The sequence below is a fragment of the Haliotis asinina genome, chromosome 13 (assembly GCF_037392515.1).
Source record: "Haliotis asinina isolate JCU_RB_2024 chromosome 13, JCU_Hal_asi_v2, whole genome shotgun sequence".
Taxonomy (NCBI): Eukaryota; Metazoa; Mollusca; class Gastropoda; order Lepetellida; family Haliotidae; genus Haliotis; species Haliotis asinina.
In genome coordinates this window covers 50,388,437-50,402,959 of record NC_090292.1, presented here as the reverse complement: position 1 = coordinate 50,402,959, position 14,523 = coordinate 50,388,437, and the positions used below count along the sequence as shown (strand labels likewise).

The 14,523-nt window shown below is 41.8% G+C and overlaps 1 protein-coding gene across 1 annotated transcript in view; it reads left to right on the top strand.

Moving 5' to 3' along the window:
• Window positions 1-13,586, top strand: part of LOC137259819 (atos homolog protein A-like) — a 40,197-nt gene extending 26,611 nt beyond the window's left edge. The window contains exons 4-12 of the mRNA XM_067797435.1: window positions 154-291; window positions 1,457-3,068; window positions 4,301-4,432; window positions 5,183-5,256; window positions 8,693-8,822; window positions 9,937-10,095; window positions 10,781-10,849; window positions 11,426-11,592; window positions 11,900-13,586. Coding sequence (XP_067653536.1) covers window positions 154-291; window positions 1,457-3,068; window positions 4,301-4,432; window positions 5,183-5,256; window positions 8,693-8,822; window positions 9,937-10,095; window positions 10,781-10,849; window positions 11,426-11,592; window positions 11,900-12,056 — 2,638 coding nt within the window. The 3' untranslated portion in view covers window positions 12,057-13,586. The remainder of the gene's footprint in view (window positions 1-153; window positions 292-1,456; window positions 3,069-4,300; window positions 4,433-5,182; window positions 5,257-8,692; window positions 8,823-9,936; window positions 10,096-10,780; window positions 10,850-11,425; window positions 11,593-11,899) is intronic.
• Window positions 13,587-14,523: the final 937 nt, after the last annotated feature.

Genomic DNA, 14,523 nt, shown 5'->3' with positions numbered 1-14,523 from the left:
TCACCTCTTACAAAGTTGTCTCAATTCTTAGGTTCTTAAGAAGTTGTCTCATCCATTTCAATATCCCATCTGTTACAGTGTTATCTCAGTATTACAGTCTTGTCTGTCCTGGTAGAAGGTTGATTCTGATGTCAACTGATCTGTGTTTTGCAGGCATATGGACATGGTGACTGGGCGCAGCGTTGGGCCGTCCATGCTGTTGCAGGCTGTCAAGTCATATCTTCACTTCTCCCAGCTCAGCTCTTGGCTGTTGTCTTCAGAGGGGAAACTACCCCTCACCATTGTCTACAGGTAACCATGACAACCACTGCCAGGATCTTAGAAACTACCATTATATTTGTTATGTCAGTTTACCTAATGAGGTAATCGAGGAAACTACATCACTTTGGGGCAGGGGCTAGTGGTTACAGTGTTCAGCTGTTCTAGCTAAGGGTTCTATTTCCACCAGTGAATCCTATGCCTCTATGATATATTTGTGTCGGTGTGTAGTCTTGTGCATAGAACCCAAGGGATTAACAATTGTATTGTGTTAACTCCACACCTACAGCATGCTCATCACACAGACAACTCATCATTACCATGGATAATGCATGGTGCCTGTGAAATGTTAGAAAGTTATGGTCATATGACTTATCCCACCGGGTACCCATTTTCTGCTGGGTGAACCGATGCAATTTTTTTAACAAAACTCACTTGGCTATGGTGAGATGACTATAAGTCTTAGGAACTCTCAGGAGTCAAGCTGCCAAACACAATCACCACGCTCAACATTGCGTAATTGCGACTGATTTTTTATGCAAGCTCTGTGCAGATGAAGTGAAGTAACATTGGTGAATGTCCTTGGATTGGTGACCATTGCTTGACTCAGAAATTTTCTAGGACCACCTATGGTCTCACCATAGTTTTTTCAAAATAGCCCTTGTTCATTCAGCAGTGAATGGGTACCTGGTGGGATAAGTCATAAAACTGTTCACCTTCTAATGCCTCACAGACAGGGAAGTAATGTCCACTGTGGTTGAGTTCAGTTCATTTCCGGAATATTGATGAAATGGGGGGAAAAGGAAACGCATTAAAGAAGAGTGTGTGAGTTTCGTTTAATATCGCTGCTTTGAGCAATATTCCTGCACGATCATGGTAGAGTTATGCCAGAAATGGACGCATTGTTCCCATTTGGGGACATGAGTCCAGATTTTTGGCACAACAGGCGAATAATTTAACCATTAGACTGCACCACGGCTCCTTCATTGAATAGGGATGTGTGGTTTGGGGGGTAGCCTAGAGATTAAGTCCTTTGCTCTTCACGCCAAAATGCCCGGGTTCAAAGCCCAATTCTGGTGTCCCCTGCCATAATACTGCTGGAAATATTGGTGAAGGCGTCGTAAAACCCAGAGAGCATGGTGGTCAGTGTGTAATATAGATGTATGTACCCATGCTTACCACTGTTTCTCCGATACAGATCTTATGCACCAGGCGAGAGCATTGGACATGAGTTCACCGAAAACCCTGACAAGCACAGTTTTCCCCAGGTTGACCTTGAGCACTATGAGGTCAAAGTTCAGGTATCGGCCATCCCTCGTCGGGATCAGGTTCGCCTGCATTGTCGACTCCCTGTAGAAGGACCAACAACCTCGTCATCCACAACCTCATCACCAACATCAACAATGAAGGTTATCAGTGATGGAGAAAACTGTTCACGGAAAAACCCTCCGACTGACAACAAGCACACTGAGAGAGGACGCACGCTGAAACGTACACGACATCATCAGAGTGAAATGTCACGAAGACGCGAACACAGACGTTACCAAGGCAACCAAAGTGACCTTGAGAAATCCACCAATTCCAACTTCCCAATGATCCAAAGTCCAATGATCTCTGGTATCTCGTCTTCCACATCCTGTGATACTCGGAATTGTCGATGGGACACCCACGCGGAGAGACAAAGTTTCCACGAATACCGTCAACCCAGCACTTTCACCACAGACACACCTAGACATTCAAATAGTAAGTCATACCATGTGGACGCTAAATCACGTGGAATTCCACCAGAACAGTCTGATTTCAGAGAATCCTATCCTCAGAAATTCCGAATTGAATCCCCTTCTAGACAGATATTTAAAGACAAATTGCTTCCGTTGAAGCCTGACACGTATAGTGACCCACATCTGAAAGTGGACACAACCCCCGCGAGTTCCAACTGTCTGCACAGCCCGAAGGTCCTCATGACCTCCAACACAAAACCCGAGGAGGTCTACACCAAGAAGAAGTGTCTTGACCTCAGCGGCTCATCCTCGTCTGCTGACTCAGCAGAATGGAACAACCAGTTCATGTCCACGAAAATCAAAGACCTAGCCAGTCCTCTATCACCATCAGATATCCAGTCTTATCTAGCCAGTCTCCAGTCGGTCGCATACACACGGCCACAGACTCAAGAATGTGTTGGTTACGATATGTGTGTCACACCAAAATGTAAGTTCTACCTCGGCTCTGAAGACAAATCTGTTGACAATGGCTACCAGTCAGAGGAAAGGACTTTAAAATCAGGTTACCCAAAAGTTCCACAACCGCTATTTAACTCTAGTCTTTCCCGAACTGAGTTGAGCAATATTGAGCCAAATTCAACTTCAAGACGATGGAAGGCTCAAACTGATGATCTCGATAGTGTTACAAAGAGGTTGCAAGGGTTGTCTCCCTTTATCACCTCCGAATCTCCACCTACAAAGAAAGAGAAGAAGGATGTACCCTGTGTTCAAAGAGCAGAGGATGTTGACAGTATCAGGACGGTGAAAGATGTCGATGGGAAAACCGTGCCACCAGATTCTCCGGGAAAATCCATCAAGAGGAAATACCAGGAGGAGTCTGGAATGAGTAATCATCGGAAATATTCAAATTTGGATGATTCTGGTGTGGTGTCACATGACCTGGATGTGTCCAATGGACACAGTGCTACTTCAACGTGTGATTCTCTTAAAGTGTTTTCCCCCCCTATGGCGTCCCCAGAGGGAGCTGCAGTCAGTGTCAGCCAATCGGAACACTCGCTATGCAATAACTGTGATATACCTATTAGTAAGGTAAGTTGTCATATAGACTAGGGTTGGGTGTTGGAGGTTCAAAGTACATCACAACATCATTGCATTACAGTTGCCTGCTAGCCTATGGCTACTAATAATCCACTCAGGCCAGTAAATCTCTACAGTCACTGGCCTGAAGGGCAAGTGAATTTTCATGGGGTCCATTTTTAAACATCCTTCTCTCAGACTTGTCAAATTATGATACACTTTAAAATCATACGAGACAAAGGGTGGCATTTAACAACTTTTATAATCTTTTTGCCTAGTTTCTACATTCAAATTTGGGGTTAGTGAATTATTTTTGTTGGCAAGTAACTTTCAGGCATAGCTAACCTGACTGTCTAACAAAATTTGGAAACTGTTTGGCACACTGACTGCAATACATATCACAATGTATTGCGTAATTTTAAAATTAATTAGAAACTTAATTGCATGAATTGATGTTGACGAACTGGACAAGATCCTGGTTATTACAGCCAAGCGTGTCTTTGATACTTGCATGTTGTTGAATGTGTGGGAATGTTTATCCAAAGATGGTTTGGGGGTATTTGATTGTTTCATCATTATATATTTTATGTCCAGCACAAAATTTAGAAAAAATCTAAAGATATTAATCATGACTATAGTTAACAAGACAATAGGTCAACATCAGAGACTGTTAACACTGCGAAAGGGACAAGGATTTTTACTGAGACAGAGTGAGTGAGTGAGTGAGTTTAGTTTTATGCCGCATTCAGAAATGTTCCAGCTATATATGGCGATGGTCTGTATATAACTGAGTCTGAACCAGATAATCCAGTGATCACCAGCATTAGCATTGATCTACGCAACTGGAATAAGATGACATGTCAACCAAGTCAGTGAGACTGACCACCTGATCGCGTTAGTCATTTCTTACAACAAGCATGGATCTTCATGAGTCAACTGAGGTTGAGGTTGAAGATCTTGATGAGAATAGTTCTTCAGTAACCCATGTGTGCCACAAAAGGTGACTGTGCTTGTTGTAAGAGGCAGCTAACAGGGTCAGGTTGTCAGGCTCATCATTGATGCTTATGATGGTGATCACTGGACTGTCTGGTCCAGTCTTGATTATTTACAGACTGCTGCTATATAGCTGGAATATTGTTGAGTATGTCGTAAAACTGAACTCACTCACTCTTTATATACTGTCCCCCAGTGGTAGAACATGTACATGTGATTCTTGTGACCTGGTTTGCTTGTGTGTTTATCAGAGACTGTCCCAGCTGAGGAAGATCCCGACCACACCCACTTTGGAGGATGCTATGAGCTTCCAACGTCACATGACCAAAAGTGCCTCCATGATGTTTAGCAGTCGCACAGGCCTTCCAACACAGTCTAGTCCGGTAAGTTAGCAGTCGCACAAGCCTTCCAACACAGTCTAGTCTGGTGAGTTAGCAGTCGCACAAGCCTTCCAACACAGTCTAGTCTGGTGAGTTAGCAGTCATACTGGCCTTCCAAGACAGTCTAGTCTGGTGAGTTAGCAGTCGCACAGGCCTTCCAACACAGTCTAGTCTGGTGAGTTAGCAGTCGCACAGGCCTTCCAACACAGTCTAGTCTGGTGAGTTAGCAGTCGCACAGGCCTTCCAAGACAGTCTAGTCTGGTGAGTTAGCAGTCGTACAGGCCTTCCAACACAGTCTAGTCTGGTGAGTTAGCAGTCGCACAGGCCTTCCAACACAGTCTAGTCCGGTAAGTTAGCAGTCGCACAGGCCTTCCAACACAGTCTAGTTCGGTGAGTTTCTCCCGACAGTGTAGTGCCTTCCAACACAGTCTGTTTGGGTGAGTTAACAGTCGCAAAGGCCTTCCAACACAGTCTAGTCCGGTGAGTTACTCTCCAGTCTAATCTGGTGAGTTTCTCCTTACAGTCTAGTCCGGTGAGTTTCTCCCTATGATCTAGTGCCTTTCAACACAGTCTAATCTGGTGAGTTTCTCCTTACAGTCTAGTCCGCAGAGTTTCTCCCTATGATCTAGTGCCTTTCAACACAGTCTAGTATGATGAGTTGCTTCCTACAGTGTTGTGCCTTCCCAAAAAGTCTCAAGTGCCAGTCTGGTAATGTGTCTGTAGGCTTACATGTCTGTTCTATGTCTGCTTCAGGCTCCCATCAAGAGGAAGTCATTGGGCAGGTTCGACTACGACAACACCTTAACCAGCACCAGGGCCATCAAGAAGTAAGTGATGTTGAGCTCAGTCTTTTTTGTGTGGCAGAGATCATGACAGAATTGGAACTTCTGTTCTAAGGGCACAAAGATGACCCAGGTGTCATCCTGGAGTTTCTACACTCTACAGGAACCTTTGATCCTCGGTTCAGATCTCAGATTTGTCAGTTGTTCTAGCATTGTGTTGTAAATATGAATGTACCAACTTAACCCATTCAACACCGTAGGCCAGTAAACCGGCCAAGACATCCTGAGTCCCCTGACATCAGGCAGTATTCTCATCAAAATGATATATAAGTTTCGGAACCTAACCGACATATGATTCTTTTATGAACTCTGTCACTTTTCACATTGTCTGAACACTTGTCAAATTCAAATGACCATAGATAGATTGTCTTTATTTCCTCCATGATTGAAGATAACACATATATGGACACATATATGATTTATATGGCAGCAAGAGGTATGCACATGGTATCTATACTATGAGGTTGCAAACGATGATATAATGTCTTAAAAGACCGTGCTGTAAAAAACATACGGTCTCTCCACGTTTCACATGGCACATCCGAGAAACACTCAGGTACACCATGAAAGACATAATGACATCGTCATCATTAGACCACCAGTCAACAAACGTATTCACATCAATGACATCACACAGGCTGTCAAACAGTTCATTTCGTTCGTGCATTGTGATAGGGCAGAACATAAGGATGTGTTTGACAATGTCATTTGCTACTCTTCCACACTTACATTTACCAGATTTGATTTTGCTGACACCGAGTTTTTTTGTTGATAAGTCTCTATTTCTTTCGGGAGCATGAATAGCTAGTTTCCATATACTCAGTGCACCATGTAGAATTAGGATTACTTTCTCCCGGATATGTGCGGATGCTATAGGATTAAGTCCTCCAAAGTATAGTCCACAGTTGTGATTGGCGTTTATCAGTTTCTTGAGTTTTTCACAGGTCATTTGGGATTGTTCAATTGATGATTTCATAGTACTTTTATGTACTCCTGCATATGTGATAGAGTTTTTGTGGGGAAGTTCATCTCCGCAAGATACATGTGGCTGTAGGTTGTGATGATGTGGTGAAAAAGTCAGCAGTGCACTTTTACTTACATTGTACACGAGCTGCCATTTGTAGGCATAACAGTACACAATACTGAGCAGGCGTTGGAGACTGTTAGGTGAACTACTTACAAGCAGCTGTCCTGGATAATGTCCCCAAGGTACCTGAAGTCCAAGTCCCGATGCATCAAGGTCATTGATAGGGCCATTTATATATGCTGTAAAGAACCAGGCAGACATCATGCGACCCTGTCCAACTCCCTGCTTCACTGGAAATAGTTCTAAAAGCATCCTGAGTTTCAGATGTAGGACTGCATAGATGAATACGTGTGATGTAACAATTGCCATGTTTTTCCTGTTATACCGAGATGCATTTAGCATTTTTGTGACTGGTCATAACCCAGCATGATATGTCCACTAAGTTCCATAATATACGTATAGGCGTTGAATTTTGCATAACACGTTCAGAATAGTGTGATATTTTACCCAAAATCTGAAAGTTTTTGTGAGGAGGTTGGTATCCATTGCAGTAATATAATTGGCTGACATAGATCACATGTACGATTTTGACCAATCACGCTTCTCATAGCAGAGAAATGGTAAATGGGTGTCATGGCAGTAAATGCCTATGGTTGATTGAGATTGAAAGAGTTAATGAACTGACGAAGCTGTTTGGTGTGGGATTGTTGGGAACATGGTAATAGTGTGGAAACAATGGTTTCAATAGTATCAGACACTTGAAGAACTGATTCCCAACCCTCACTGTAGGCTACTATTGATATGCTATTACAATAGTGTGCCTATTATTACAAGTTTTGTGAATCAACCATTAAAACCATTATCGATTATGAATGTTTTCTGTAGATCAGTTATCGATAAATGATTGACTACAAGTATGGATTTATGAACACAAGACCAGGTGATGAGACGACTGCTACACAACCGCTTGTCACATAGAGGTTGTAGCCCATTCTTCTTTAGAAATGGATTCAAAACCACTTTGACAAATCCAGTGATCAACAACATGAGCATTGATCTGCGCTATTGGCAACAGATGACATGTGTCAACCAAGTCAGCGAGCCTGACCACTTGATCCTGTTAGTTGCCTCTTCTTCTTTAGAAATGGATTCAAAACCACTTTGACAAAAGATGAGTGAGTAAGTGAGTTTAGTTTTACGCCGCACTCACCAACATGACCAACACCATGAACATTGATGTGCGCAGTTGGGAACTGATGACATGTGTCAACCAAGTCAGCGAGTCTGACCACCCGATCCCGTTAGTCGCCTCTTACACCAAGCATAGTCACCTTTTATGGCAAGCATGGGTTACTGAAAGCTTATTCTACCCCGTGACCTTCACGCGTCTTGACAAGAGGACATTGAAAATCATGGAGCATTGAACAACTGACATGAATTTAGATCACAATTTTTAGAAATAAAAGGTATGCAGGTCAATTATTTGCGTGTGCTAAAATTAAGAAACATTGAAGATGTCGAATTTGATGCTGAAATCAGAATAGAACGACTATACATCAAAGAGAATGACAAAATGTGACTAATATAATTAAAACTATCCATTTCCAACCTTGTTTGTGAATTTGACGAAAATGGAACCTTTTGCAAATACAAAATGTTTCCTTGAAGCAAACAAGTGCAGGGAGCATGGATTTTGTTGACAGTCTGACCAGACAATCAACTTGCTTGTTTCAATCACGTGTCATATTTTCAGGTCTATTCATTGTTATTAGAACCACATTTTCGTAATATACTACATTTACAAAACTTTAATCAAAGTTTCCATTTCCAAACATATAATTAGACATATTTGAATCGATGATATGACTGTTCCCTTGGCAAGGAAATATTTTTCAATCGATTATCGATGTTTGTTTGTCACACGATCAACCAAATTTGATCAATTGATGCACCTCTAACTATGACAATCTGTGGCTTCTCTTGTGATACTATGGCTACTATTGAAATACTGATACAACACTGTGCTATTACAGTAGTATGGCTATTAATACAACACTGGGCTATTACAATAGTGTGGCTATTAATTCAACACTGGGTTATTACAGTAGTGTGGCTACTAATACAACACTGGGTTATTACAGTAGTGTGGCTACTAATACAACACTGGACTATTACAGCAACGTGGCTACTAACACAACACTGGGCTATTACAGTAGTGTGGCTACTAACAACACTGGGCTATTACAGTAGTATGGCTACTAATACAACACTGGGCTAGTACAGTAGTGTGGCTATACTACTATACTAATACATCCATGTGGGCTACTACAGTAGTGTAGGCTACTGGTTTAAAATAGTTACCCAAGCAGTAATCTGTATGTCACTTTGTTCTAGTGCTATCTCCTGCTCTAAGCTGGTGCTGGGATCCACTGCAGACGACACAGAGCAGCAGACAGACAACATGGGCAGGGTGCTAAGTACAAGTGCACCAGCCTCCACCAACTGTCTGCTGGGCAACTTCGAGGTTAGTGACGTGGAAATAACACCAGATACTCTGAATAGCCTGAACTTCTCTTCTCACCAAAGAATATTGCACCTTCAAGATTAGTCAGAAATGTTCAGCATTTCATCATCATGCTGAGGACACAGGATCGATTCCTTAGATGGGTACATGTGAGGCCCATTTCTGGTGTCCCCCTCAGTGATATTGCTGGAATATTGCTTAAAGCATTAAACTAAGCTAGCTCACTCACTCACTCACTCACTCACTCACTCACTCACTCACTCACTCACTCACCCACCCACCCACCCACCCAAATTGACCTAGGCATTGGTTATCTTCTGGTGATCCTTGAGTGGTGTTTGGAGGTAAGTGAGATAACTCTTGTGATGTTATCTAACAGATATCCGTGAGATATTCCAGCTATATCCCAGTTGTGCCAATCGATGCTCCTGTTGATTCCTGGATTGTGTGGTCCAGACTCCATTTTTTTAACAGACAGCCTCCATATTGCAGGAATATTGCTAAGTTCACTTTGAAACAACTGACAAGGAAAATAGTAAAGTGTGGCATTAATGTCAGCTGTTGATATTTCAAATTATCAACCTGACAGTTCCTAAACATCCTTGTTACACTCTGTGGTTGGAACATGTCAATGTAATGAAAGGGCATTATATTTTATAAGCATATGTTGTCAGAGATGCCAACCTCTATGATTTTATCATAGTCGCTACGAATTTTAACTTTAAATTACGCCAGTATGATTCCACTAGAAATCCTACAAAATATGAATAAAATGCATGAAAATTCAGATATATAGACAGAAAGCATATATTGTCAAGGATGAAATACATTTTCGGACTTCACATACCTTCCATTCATCAAATTTAATGACATATTTGAACAGGAATGAAACAAATGTAATTTTAGCGAAGCTGATTTCAATACCTTTGCAATCTGACACAGTTAGTTCCGATGGAAATAATTTGACCGTAATGTCATTCATTTTTTCTCAGAATCCATCTTGATTTTGTATATTTAGTTGATTACTAATTTTATTTTCAAACTGCTAATTTTGAACGTTGAAACTACAATTTGCAACACTTTGGGGTTTGCATCTCTGTGTGTTGGGCTTCAGGAGTCGGTGCTGAACGGACGTATTGAGCCTATTGGTGTAGTGGATGGATTCACTGCAGAAATCGGAGCCAGCGGATCATTCTGTCCGAAGCACGTGATACTGCCCGTAACGTCCTACTTCTTCAAGCTGTCGGATGACAACGCACCATCTCCATACCTGGTAAATCCTCCTATGTGTTATTGTAATAAGGTCTGATTACTGAAAGTGTTTGTTTGCTTTAGGATGTCATAGAGCGTGATAATCCACTTGTATTTGATCAAGTTCGGACCTGAAGTCCTATTATTGAAGATGCTGATTTAATCCTGATAACATGGGCCCATAATGGAGGGTTGTCGATAATGATGATGATGATATGATTAAACAATGCCACTTAGAAAGTGGTCAAATGCAACATATGTCATATTTGGGATTTCACTGTCTTAGTAAAGTACAAATTCTAGTGCTTTTTAGGTTGAAAAAGAAAGTGAAATCCCAAATATGACATATGTTGCATTTGACCACTTTCTAAGTGGCATTGTGTAATCATAGCTTTCGGCAGGGGGAGCCATGCCAATTTACACTCGTCAGAGGGGTACACAAAGTACGCTGTCTAGAGTACCAGTTGTCCGACTTTCATGGAAGTCGCGGAGGCAGAGCGGGCTAGGCGGCTGACTCTATGTGCTGATGATTAGGTTCCTGACTCTGAGGGTGCGGGTTCGAATCCCGGATGGCATTCAACCTAAACAGACTAGAATTTGTACTTTACTGAGAAAGTGAAATCCCAAATATGATGATGATGATGATGATGATGATGATGATGATGATGATGATGATGATGATGATGATGATGATGATGATGATTCAGGGTCACATGAACCTGGAGAGCCTGGGAAAGAGAGGATATCACATTCCGAAGAAGGGCACATTGCAAGTGGTAGGTGACTCTTCTCAGTACTTAGACGGTGGGGTACCCTAGTGGTTAAAGCGATTGTGTATCACACATGGGTAAAATGTTTGAAGCCCATTTCTTGTGCCCCCTGCCATGACATTGCTGGAATATTGCTACATGGCATAAAACCATACTCTCGCACGCACGCACGCATGCACTCGCTCGTGTCAGTAGTACCTTGATTATTCACTGTAACTTCAGTTGTATAGTTGTCCTCTCCTGCAGTGTGAAACTGGGGACTGTGTATTCAGCACTGTCTGTACATCCGCTCGTACAGACTGTATGTACGCCCCGATTCTTGTTAATTCGATATCTCTTGAACTGTGGTACCCAATGTGTTCAAATATGGTGATAGCCTACATTGGTAGATTACGCAGACTCCAGTCAGTTTGGATGACCTTGACGTTATCTTCCAGGTCATCCTGACTCTGACCACCTGTCAAACTCTTGTTAACGCGGTAACACGGTTTGTAAAGTGAGTGGAATCACTGATGTTGAAGACAACATATGCCCTGTCCAATTGTCTGACCAGTAAATGCTTTACGTTACTCTTGTGTTCAGACTCTCTTCAACCCCAACAAGACTGTGGTGAAGATGTTTGTGGTCATGTACGACCTGCGGGAGATGCCAGCAAACTGTCGCACATTTCTACGACAACGCACACTTTATATGCCTGTAGACCCAGACAGTGACGAACCTGCCTACCTGAGATACCTCATACATCTAAGGTGAGTTCTCCACAGATCGCAAGGCATTAGTGTAATATGTCTCGACATAACACTGTCAGAGGAATAAGCCTTTTCCGACATCAGCCTCATCTGACCTTTGATCCTCTCCATCAGCCTAAACTTACCTCTGTTCCCCTCCATTAGAATGAAGTGACCTCTATTCCCTTCCATCAGACTAAGCTGGCATCTGTTACCTATATCAGACTAAAGTGATCTCTGTTCCCTTCCATCAGACTAAAGTGACTTCTGTCTTTTCCATCAGACTAAAGTGGCCTCAGCTGTACATATTCAACTGTTTGCTTTCCAGATTTGCTAGCTCCAAGACTGGAAAAATCCACCTCCATACCGACATCAGACTCATCTTTGCTCGCGACAAGTTTGAGTTTGACAACAAAGTAGCCCAATATGAGCTCCGATCATTCAACGAGGGGCCAAGAAATCCCAAGTTTTCCCCCAAGAGGTGACCCAGGCAGTCGTTAGGGTATTAATTGTTAACTAGCGGAAGTCTGTGTTGGAGACAATGCTGTAGAGGATGGTTTTGTTAACTAGCAGAAGTCTGTTTGAGACTGTAGATGGTTTTGTTAACTAGCTGGAGTCTGTTTGTGACTGACGTCCTCCATGAAGAGAGACTTTAGATGATGAAGATGATGATGTTGATGATGTGGCATTATTGGGACATCCAGATGTAGGTAGTGTTCACCATCTGGGTAACCGGGTAAAGGTCCTTTTCCCAAAGAGATTTTTTCCTAAGGTGCCATCTGCTGTTGTCTAGATCATATCCTCATTAAGAAGTTTCTGGGTTGTCAAGAATACTGTTCCATGACTGCCAAGCATACTGCACATGATCGGTCAAGCAAACAACTTTTCTTAAACATCTTGACTTGACTAAGCAGTTTCAGTATCAATCTAAGTCATTTCTGTTATATGTAGAGGTTATTAGAGAAAGGACAGCAAGCCATCAACCAAGTACCTGTCACTCCCTCTTACGGGTCATGTTTGCTGTTTTGTGTAAGAAATACAAGCCACAAATGTGTTAAATTTCAAAATAGTATTTGAAATGTGTGAAAATCCCCAAATCAACATAAGATCACATGTGTGGTATTGTGCAAAGCTTGCTAATGATACACCAATGGATCAGTGAATTGTGAAATCCCTGAAATAAATTGTTCCAATCCTCTGTTTAATGCATGAACAGGTTTATTTATTGAATTCAATTGTTATTTTAATTCTTCAGTATGTCAAGGTCATTGTTATTTTCTTGCTTCTTGATTTCTCATTAATCAGTGACAGAAACATAAGTTATTTGGCAGTTATATCTGTTGGAATGTTTCTATGACGATGTCAAGTTGTAATGGCTGACAATCAGGGGAAGCTGCAGACAGCTGGTAGTGGAGGTGGTTGTAGGCTTGTTGTAGGCTCGTGGATGTGTTGATGCAGGATGGTTCTGATGATGATGATGATGATGATGATGATGATGATGATGATGATGATGATGATGGTATAGTGGGGTACTGTACACACATTCTCCTTACACAATGATGCTTGCATGTTGTACTGATACTTGCAATGACTGGTAACCTGTGTTGTCAGGCTGAATGAATGAATGACCTGTGTTGTCAGGCTGAATGAATGAATGACCTGTGTTGTCAGGCTGAATGAATGAATGACCTGTGTTGTCAGGCTGAATGAATGAATGACCTGTGTTGTCAGACTGAAGGAATGTCATGATGACGTGTGTTTTAAGGTTGAATGGATGACCCATGTTGTCATGGCTGAATGATTGATATATGTTGCCAGGCTGAATGATTGACATGTGTTGTCAGGGCTGAATGATTGACATATGTTGCCAGACTGGATGATTTTCATGTGTTTCCAGACTGAATGAATGGCCTGTTGTCATAGTTGAATGAATGCAATGATGACCTCTGTCAGTCATGAATTAATGTTGTGAACATGTCTTGCAACAGAAATGCTAAAGTCCACTGGTTGCAGTGTATCACTGGAAATATGTACAGTTCTAATGATTGTAGTAATGATTGATGAAAGATTCTACAGATCATGATGAAAGATGTATCTATCTATGGATTGTATATAAGTGATGCATACAACAGATTGTAGTTCAATGTAGTCAAGTTTATTGACTGTAGTGATGATGAAGTGACAAGTGCAACATTGATACTGGAGTGTGCTCTGTGTTGTGATGAAGTGATGAAAGATACAGAATTGTATTCTAGGTAGGGTGTTATGCAAGCATATATCCCAGCCAGGATGCTGGTTTGCTAGTGTACTATTTGCCTACACAGAAGGAAGACGAGTATGCAGATGTGTGCATGACTTATCTCAGCATGTGGCTTGTTCCTTTATATGGCTTGTCTCTAAGTGGCTTGTCACTGTATGTGGCTTGTCTGTGTACAAGGTCTGTCACTGTGGCTGGCTTGTTCCTGTACATGGCTTGTCCCTCTTTGTGGCTTGTCCCTGTATGAAGCCTGTCACTGTGAATGGTTCATGTCATGCTTTGTTGCACGACATAGTTAACTTGTACAGAAAGTGTTCAACCCCACAGAGATTTAACCCAGGTGTTTTTATTCAGTTCCCGGTAGAGTCAGATGTTTTCTCTTTTTGCACCATTATTTTGGCATTCCTTACAAATTCTCCCTCAATACATAATTTACCATTGGTTTCAACAAACATCATCAGTAACTCATTTACATGCCCTGCACAGTCAAAGATCACTGTGTTAAAGATCATATATCAGACTGACATATTTCTACAAATATCTGTCTTTAGGTTTCTGCATGGTCAGTCTGTTGGTTAGTACAATGAAACCTGTTAAAGACATTTTTCAGACCATTTTCCTAAAGCTGTTACCAAACTGTTAAAATATTCTGGACAAACCTACCTACCTCTCTCTGCACAAATATAATATGGCCA